Genomic DNA, 9,555 nt, shown 5'->3' with positions numbered 1-9,555 from the left:
AATCTCTGTTGCTATGTCTTCAAGTTCATTTATCTTTTCTTCATTGTATAAGATGCTGGTAATCCTTTGGAGTGAATTTTCATTTCTGATAATTTAACATTTATATTTACAAGTTCAACATTTTTTTTCTTTTATATCTTCCATTTCGCTTTTTATTCTTTATATGCTTGTTTTAAAATAATTCTTGAGCATCTTGAACATTTCCATCTTAACTACCAATGTCTCCTAATTTTAATCATATGTGTGATACCTGGGTCTGTTTGTAATAACTGATTTTTCTCCTGGTTATTGGTCCCATTTTCCTCTTTTTTAACATGTCCAGTAATTTTTTAATTGGATGCTGGACATTGTGTGTATTATATGCTCAATGCTGGATTTTGTTGTATCCCTTTAAAGCATTTTGGACATTGTTCTTATAGGTGGTTAAGTTCCTTGTGAATCAGTCTGGTTCTTTAGAAAAGTTTGCTTTTGAGCTTTTTTGGTCAAGGCTAGAGCAGCTTTTCTCTAGGACTACTAGTTAAACTTCAGTACTCTGATGTGATGCTCCTGGAATCTCTGCTGAATACACACTGAATTCGAAGATATATCTCCATTCTTGCTGTTGGAAGTCTGAAAAATCCTGACCCTTTGTGATCTCTGGTAATTGTTTAGCTTTAGCTCCCCAGTAATTGTTCTTTTTCCAGAAGTGTTCTTTGCATGGCCTCATGAATTTCACCCTATGCACACAAAGATTGGTGTTCTCCGGGCACCTGTAAACAGGTTTTCTAGAGTTCTTTCTCTGCCCGCAAACTGTAGCAGTCTTGGCCTCTCTGAACTCCAGGCTCCATATTCTCAAATCAGCAAATCTTCTGGGCTCTATTTGGATTCCACCTTTCTGTGCTGAAGTCTGTAAATTGCCTCCTAGATGAAGGCTAGGGCAACTGCAGAATATACCTTGTTTGCTTCCCCCTCATTCAGGGTTTATACTGCTTCACTTCCTATTAAAAATGTCCAAAAGCACTTGTTTTATATATTTTGTATGGTTTTCAAGTCATTTATGGCAGGGGGCAAGTTCAGACCCTGATACTCTTTCATGACTGAAATGTCATCTCTCATGTTTCTTAACCTCTGTCATACTTCCCATCTTACCATCCCCTTTTCAACTCTTTATCTCTTCATCTCCTTCTCATCGCCTATGTAACTTCCACTGAATTTTTAATTTTATTTATTTTTCATTTCTAGAAATTCTGTTTGTTTCCTTAAATTTGCTGCGATGCTTTTTGTAATCTTCCATTCTTTCACCATATTAAGATATTTTGAAGCCTTAAATTTTATTTCTCTGCTCACATGAGTAGAGATACTCTCTAGTTCCCAAATACCTACTCTGCGCACATGAGTAGAGAAATAAAATTTAAGACTTCAAAATATCTTCATATGGGGAAAGAATGGGAGATTACAAAAAGCATCCCAGCAAATGTAAGGAAGGAAACAGAATTTCTAGAAATGAAAAATAAACATAATTAAGAACTCCAATGTCTGATGCTTTTCAAGGTTGATTTTGCTGTTTTTAGTAGCTTGCTGATTCTCACTCATGGTCCCTTATTTCCTCTGGTTGTTCGGTATGACGTTGTTTGTTTTATTTTTATTGAATTACTAATTGTAGGAATTCTTTGAGGGATGGATTACAGGATCAGTCCTCCACATAGAATTTGTATTTGCCTGTGCCCCATTGTTAAAAACGCTTAAAAACTCTGCGGTCTTTAGGACTACTCTGAATGAAAGTTTTCATTTGAAGGACTCACGATCAGTGTGGCTGTAGACCCTATGACTATGTGAAGGTCACCGTGGCTGCACACTTTCAAGGGGGTTTTCTCCTCCATTGTGCATTGCTGCCCCGCTCTTTGAAAAGGGATGGTTTCTTGTTCTCCCTTACTCTGAGGAGTTCACTGCTTTAGCCAAAGGCCTGCAATTCAATTCCCTACCTTGGGCAGGCCCTAAAGTTTATCTTCTATTCATCTTCAGTCTGCAGAACAAAAATCAGGCTTCCCAGAGTTAGCTGATAACTTTAGAATTGAGTGGGTATAGGAGCTCTCCTACTTCTAGGATTCCCATAGAAAATCACTTTGGTGATTTTGGTTCTCTCTTAATTCCTTGACAACTCAAAAGTGCATTTAAAAAAGATGTTTTTACATTTTATCTAGCATTTTTAGTTTTTAGCAGGAGATGTATAATAGGGTGTTTTGTCAATCCTGCTGGCAGGCTACAGTCCATGGGGTTGCAATAGTCGGACATGACTTAGCGACTAAACCACCACCATTACCGTCAGAAATGGAGGTCTTTCTTCTGTTTCTTAATGGGAAAAGCTACACATATATGAAAATATTAATAAGATGAAATGCATCCGGCCTTTCTATGAGGTCTATAAAATATGTGTGTAAGTTTTTATGTTTGTAATAGCCATGAGTAGTATTTGTTTGCCATTTATAATTTGGTTCATTTTGTATTTGTTTGCTTTTTTATTTCCCTTGCCCTTGGACTTCTTGACCATAACTCAGCGCTTGGTTTCAGTTGGACTTGATTCAAAGAATGCAGTTTGCGTTTGGGACTGGAAAAGAGGGAAAATGTTATCTATGGCTCCAGGTCACACAGATAGAGTAAGTATTCTGCCTTGGAGTTTCTAAAGGGTATTGGGTGGGAAGAAGCCAGAAGAGAGTCAGGGGATTTTATGTTTCTGTGTTTTGTTATTGTTACTGTCAGTTGTTTGTATGTAATTAAAAATTTAAAGTGTAATTGAAAGTGCTTATAAGATTTTAGAAGGCATAAATGTAATACTCATTTGTAATACTCAAAAACATAACTTGATATGTAGTTTTAGCGCAAAACCTTTAATCCAGTGTTTGCTTTGGCAAAAATGATGAGTTTTAAGTTGTCCAGACCTAAATTAAAAAATTGAATGGCTCATGCCTAGGCTCTATTTATTATTTAGTTTCGTTTATCATTGATTTGTTATAAAAGTATTATAGTTAGGGTAAATAATATTGTGTGTGTAAATTTGAAATTATGTTAGAGACCTAACATTTTTCACTTTGGAAACATGTTAAAAATGTATTCCTTATTCCATGTTGTATGAGATTAACATAATGAATATATTGTAGTCAGCTTTTTAATTAAATATTATACTACTTTTATAAAAATACATCAAAAATTTTGTCATAAACTCTTAAAAATGTCTAATTTTTTTGGTGTATAGTAAAGTCCTAACCTGAACTAGCATAGGAGCTATAGTCATTGATTCTATTTGGGGATAGTCTATGAATTGGTAAAAGTTGTATAAAAATTTTTGTATGCATTTGTATTTTGGAAGATAAACTTGGTTTTGGCATATTCTCAGAGGGGTCTGTTATACACAAACAATTTAGATAATAAAGTGTTAGGTGCATTTTATTATACAGTTATGTATTCTGACTTACGTAGATCAAAGCATTTCACACATTAGTACTTTGGACTTAGTAAATAGACTGATTAAAAGTACTTTTAAAGGTTCATCAGTATGTTTTTCATTTAATCTATATTATGGTGAGTTGCTAAATGTTTATTTTTAAGATGTGTTCTTTCTTCATTGTCACTAAAAACTATCACTTTGTAAATTTTTAGAGGTAGTAAGCATGTTAGGTGATTATGCAGGCAGTTGTCAAAGAAACATGGTGAAGACTACCATAGAGCAGAATTGTTTTTTCTGCTATAAAATTTTTTTTCAAATATTAAGTGTTATTTATTGTTAAAGTTCATATTTCTAATGCATATTTTATTTCATCTGGGTTTTTTCTTGTTTGATTTTGTAACAAAGATTTATTTGTTTATAACTTACGGAGTCTTAGAAATTAAGTCTGGGGATTTCCAAAATTTATACAATAACAAAAATTTAAACAATGTAGAAAACTGGAAACAGAATTTTTACTGTGAAATAAATATTTGGATCCTTTATGTAAGTAGTTCTATGTTATAGAAAGCTGCAAAAATGTTCTCTTATTTTTATTTCTAGCTGCAAAAGTGTTAAGTGTATGTTCTGTTCATTATCTTTCCTCTGTAGAATTTATGCAGGTACCTGCCTCATGCCCTAGTTCTGTTGAATCATTCTTGTTATTTATAGACCAAAAATTTTTTTTAAATTAAAAATAGAGGTGTTAATTTTCACTCTAGTAGTTGTTTCATATGGTTCATAGAAACTAAGAAATGGTTTTGTTTCGTTTTGCTACTTTATTTCTGATAGGATTTTTTTTATTTCTGATAGAAATGTAAAATTCTGATTTTTATTTATTGAGGAATATAATTTTCTGATATGTAGACTTTTGGGCTACTTGGGCTTTTGGACAGGATTCTTAAATGGTTCTCAAAATAAGTGTCTTAACAATGAATCTGATATATATATTTTTTACAGATATTTGATATTTCTTGGGATTTGTACCAGCCAAATAAACTTGTCAGCTGTGGTGTAAAACATATCAAGGTACTAGAAGAGTCTTACTTATAATAGTCATGATTACTTATTCTCTGCTACTAAGCACACATCACACTGCAATTTATACACATGCAATTTACACACACACACACACACACACACACACACACACACGCATGTGTTTAAAATCAGAAGCCTCAAAGGACAAAAAATTGTGACTTACCCATTCAAATAGCTAATGAATGCTCTCATCAATGAAACTTAATGATATTTAAATTTGAAAGCTTCATGATTTCTGTGCATAAATATAGCTTGTTCTTTTCCTTTCAGTAAGTCCCAGTTTCAGTCTGTTATTTTCTTCTAAATCAGTGGTTATCAACTTCGGCTGCATATTAAAATCACCTGGGGGAAATTAAAGCATAGTATACCCAAACCCCCACTGAGATGTACTGAGAGAGAATCTCTGGAGAGTGAAGCCCAGATATTCAAATGATTCTGATGCTCAGCAGGAGTTAAGAACTGTTGTTCTAGAATCCACCTCGGTGCTCTGCTATAGAGTGACCACTGGACAAATGTGGCTCTTGAGCATTTGAAATACCAAGGTGACTGAGGAAATGAATATTAGCTTCGCTTTCATTGCTAACCTATTCCCAACTTTTTAATCTAAGTTTATGTAGTTTTTTTCTCCCAGAAAACTAAGGGAAATAGCATATTTTTAAAAATATTCCAGTTCAGCCCCCTTTGTTCTTACAGTGAGGACTGAAGCCAGTGTCTGTCTGCTGTGACAGTGAGGCTGATGGCAGCACTAGGGTGAGGAGGTGGACGTTGAGTGCTGTGGAATCATAAGGGGCTTCACGGGTAGCTTCTCGTCTCCTGCTCTAATATAGCACAGAGTACTGGAGGTATTTATATTAGGAGCCTTCTATGGTCATTTGATTATACTGTGTACTTTTTAGTTCTGGAGTTTATGTGGAAATGCTCTGACCCCAAAACGAGGGGTCTTTGGGAAGACTGGTGACCTTCAGACCATCTTGTGCCTGGCCTGTGCAAGGGATGAATTAACATATTCTGGCGCACTCAATGGGGATATATATGTTTGGAAAGGAATCAATCTTATACGAACAATACAAGGAGCTCATACTGTAAGTATATTTAAATATTTTGAATACTTTTAGGTATTAATTACTTACTTCCTTGTCTTAGAATGAAAAGTTCCATAATATAGCAGACATTCTAATCAATTCAGTTACTTGAAAACTGCTATTACAATTGAATTAATTTGTCTATTTGTTTTCAAGATTTCAATGAACAAACATTATGCAATTAAACTAGTATAATTAGTATTTTGTTCAAACCATTGTTTTAGTATGGTGTCTTTTTCATTATTGGAAAAAGCTTGTTAAATTTAACCTAGAAGAATTCTAGATTAACCACATTAGAATAAAACTAGTGCTTTTGTGGCTAATTTACCAGTGGGAAATTTGGGGATAGTACTAGAATAATATTAACTTTTTAATTTTAATATCATTGATTGAGTGAGTGACAAATTTTTGTACTTCATGAGATTTTCATATAATAAGTTACCAAACCAGGAAAAAAGATCTGTTGTTAAAACCTTTCAGTGTTTTTTCAGAAAGAATCTCACAGACATAGAGAGTGAAGTCACGGCGGGAAGAATGAGAGAGGAGATAGGGAGTTTGGGAAGGACATGTACACACTGATGTGTTTAAAATGGGTAACCAACAGGACCTACTGTATGGCACATGGAACTCTGCTTAATGCTCTGTGGCAACCTGGATGGGAGGGGAGTCTGGGGGAGAATGGATGCGTGTCCCTTTACTCTTCACCTGAAACTATTACAGCATTGTTAATCAGCTATACTCTAATACAAGATCAAATTTTTTTAAAAGAAAACCTTTTAGTGTTTTTTGACTTGGTCCTTTTAGCAGTTGGGTCCCTCACATAGTGAAGGGAACTAGAGAACATAGAGCCACCATATTGTTATCAGGAACATCTCAAGTAGAAAAGCTATTAAACATATAAACATGAGAGCTTCCCAGGTGGCATAGTGGTAAAGAATCCACCTGCCAGTGCAGGATGTACTAGAGACGTGGGTTCAGTCGCAGGGTCAGGAAGATCCCCTGGAGAAAGAAATGGCAAGCTGCTCCAGTATTCTTGCCTGGGAAATCCCATGGACAGAAGAGTCTGGTGGACTACAGTCCATATAGGGTTGCAAAGAGTCAGTCAGTCATGTCTGACTGAGCACACACACACATATTAATATGAATCACTATTAAATATATAATACATTTTGTGTTACTTATATTTAAGAACTGCTTAGAGCAGGTGTTGCTTTCAGCAAAATGTCTGAAGACCAGAAATAGCAGATTCTAGCTAAAGTTGTGGCATTTCACATTTTGTACCATCAGTATAAAAATACCAGTTTGTTCCTCATAGTCATTAGCCCAGGATGTGATCACTGTTGTAAATTTTTGCTTATCTTCTGGGTAAAAAATATTAACTATTTGTTTTAATTTTCTTTCCCATCTATTTGTGAAATTTCTTATATTTACTGACTACAGTTGACCCTTAAACAACATAGGTTTGAACCTCAAGGGTCCACTTGTATGGGGATTATTTTCAGTAGTAAATACTGCATGTGTGTGTGCGCGTGCATGCACGCTTATGCTCAGTTGTGTGTTATCTCCCAGAGTTTGCTCAAACCCATATCTATTGAGTTGATGATGCCATCCAACTATCACATCCTCTGTCACCCTCTTCTCCTGCCTTCAGTCTCTCCCAGCATCAGGGCCTTTTCCAGTGAGTCGGCTCTTTGCATAGGTGACCAAAGTGTTAGAGTTTCAGCTTTAGCATCAGTCCTTCCAGTGAATATTCAGGATTGATTTCCTTTAGGGTTGACGGGTTTGATCTTCTTGTAGTCCAAAGGACTGTGAAGAGTCTTCTCCAGCACTACAGCTCGAAAGCATCAATTCTTTGGCTCTCAGCTTTCTTTATGGTCCAACTCTCACATCCACGCATGACTACTGGAAAAACCATAGCTTTGTAGTACTACACAGTTTGTGGTTGGTTAAATTCACTGCTACTGTGGAACTTCAGATATGGAGAAATCTTGGATGTGGAGGTTCACTTCTAAGTTATACTAGAATTTTTGACTCCAGTAGAATTTTTGACTCCACAAAACTCCTGCATTGTTCAAGGGTCAACTGTACTTGAATTTCCTTTTCTATTAATCGACTTTACTTATCCTTTGCTCTTTTTTTTGTTATTGTTGTTGCTGGATTTTATTTTATTTGTGTGTTAGTCATACACATTGACATATACATACACATTTTGACAGTCATACACATTGCAAGAAGAAATGGAATAGCCATTATGGTCAACAAAAGAGTCCGAAATGCAGTACTTGGATGCAGTCTCAAAAACGACAGAATGATCTCTGTTCGTTTCCAAGGCAAACTATTCAATATCACAGTAATCCAAGTCTATGCTCCAGCCAGTAATGCTGAAGAAGCTGAAGTTGAATGGTTCTATGAAGACCTCAAGACCTTTTAGAACTAACACCCAAAAAAGATGTCCTTTTCATTATAGGGGACTGGAATGCAAAAGTAAGAAGTCAAGAAACACCTGGAGTAACAGGGAATTTTGGCCTTGGAATACAGAATGAAGCAGGGCAAAGACTAATAGAGTTTTGCCAAGAAAATGTACTGGTCATAGCAAACACCCTCTTCCAACAACACAAGAGAAGACTCTACACATGGACATCACCAGATGGTCAACACCAAAATCAGACTGATTATATTCTTTGCAGCCAAAGATGGAGAAGCTCTATACAGTCAACAAAAACAAGACCAGGAGCTGACTGTGGCTCAGATCATGAACTCCTTATAGCCAAATTCAGACTTAAATTGAAGAAAGTAGGGAAAACCACTATACCATTCACATATGACCTAAATCAAATCCCTTATGATTATACAGTGGAAGTGAGAAATAGATTTAAGGGCCTAGATCTGATAGATAGAGTGCCTGATGAACTATGGACTGAGGTTCGTGACATTGTACCGGAGACAGGGATCAAGACCATCCCCATGGAAAAGAAATGCAAAAAAGCAAAATGGCTGTCTGGGGAGGCCTTACAAATAGCTGTGAAAAGAAGAGAAGCGAAAAGCAAAGGAGAAAAGGAAGATACAAGCATCTGAATGCAGAGTTCCAAAGAATAGCAAGAAGAGATAAGAAAGCCTTCCTCGGCAGTCAATGCGAAGAAATAGAGCAAAACAACAGAATGGGAAAGACTAGAGATCTCTTCAAGAAAATTAGAGATACCAAGGGAACATTTCATGCAAAGATGGGCTCGATAAAGGACAGAAATGGTATGGACCTAACGAAGCAGAACATATTAAGAAGAGGTGGCAAGAATACACAGAAGAACTGTACAAAAAAGATCTTCATGACGAAGATAATCACAATGGTGTGATCACTCACCTAGAGCCAGACATCCTGGAATGTGAAGTCAAGTGGGCCTTAGAAAGCATCACTACGAACAAAGCTAGTAGAGGTGATGGAATTCCAGTTGAGCTATTTCAAATCCTGAAAGATGATGCACTCAATATGCCAGCAAATTTGGAAAACTCAGCAGTGGCCACAGGACTGGAAAAGGTCAGTTTTCATTCCAATCCCAAAGAAACGCAATGCCAAAGAATGCTCAAACTACCGCACAATTGCACTCATCTCACACGCTGGTAAAGTAATGCTCAAAATTCTCCAAGCCAGGCTTCAGCAGTATGTGAACTGTGAACTTCCAGACGTTCAAGCTGGTTTTAGAAAAGGCAGAGGAACCAGAGATCAAATTGCCAACATCCGCTGGATCATGGAAAAAGCAAGAGAGTTCCAGAAAAACATCTATTTCTGCTTTATTGACTATGCCAAAGCCTTTGACTATGTGGATCACAATAAACTGTGGAAAATTCTGAAAGAGATGGGAATACCAGACCACCTGATCTGCCTTTTGAGAAACCTATATGCAGGTCAGGAAGCAACAGTTAGAACTGGACATGGAACAAGAGACTGGTTCCAAATAGGAAAAGGAGTACATCAAGGCC

General features: G+C 36.3%; 1 protein-coding gene across 1 annotated transcript in view; it reads left to right on the top strand.

Moving 5' to 3' along the window:
* Positions 1–9,555, top strand: part of EML5 (echinoderm microtubule associated protein like 5) — a 170,184-nt gene that overhangs the window by 46,108 nt on the left and 114,521 nt on the right. The window contains exons 4-6 of the mRNA XM_010845237.1: positions 2,535–2,633; positions 4,418–4,486; positions 5,395–5,580. Of these exons, the coding sequence (XP_010843539.1) occupies positions 2,535–2,633; positions 4,418–4,486; positions 5,395–5,580 (354 nt within the window). The remainder of the gene's footprint in view (positions 1–2,534; positions 2,634–4,417; positions 4,487–5,394; positions 5,581–9,555) is intronic.

This window comes from Bison bison, unplaced genomic scaffold (assembly GCF_000754665.1).
Source record: "Bison bison bison isolate TAMUID 2011002044 unplaced genomic scaffold, Bison_UMD1.0 scf7180017864213, whole genome shotgun sequence".
NCBI classification, from domain to species: domain Eukaryota; kingdom Metazoa; phylum Chordata; class Mammalia; order Artiodactyla; family Bovidae; genus Bison; species Bison bison.
Note: the sequence above shows the minus strand (reverse complement) of the source record. Positions and strands in the feature narration are given on the sequence as shown.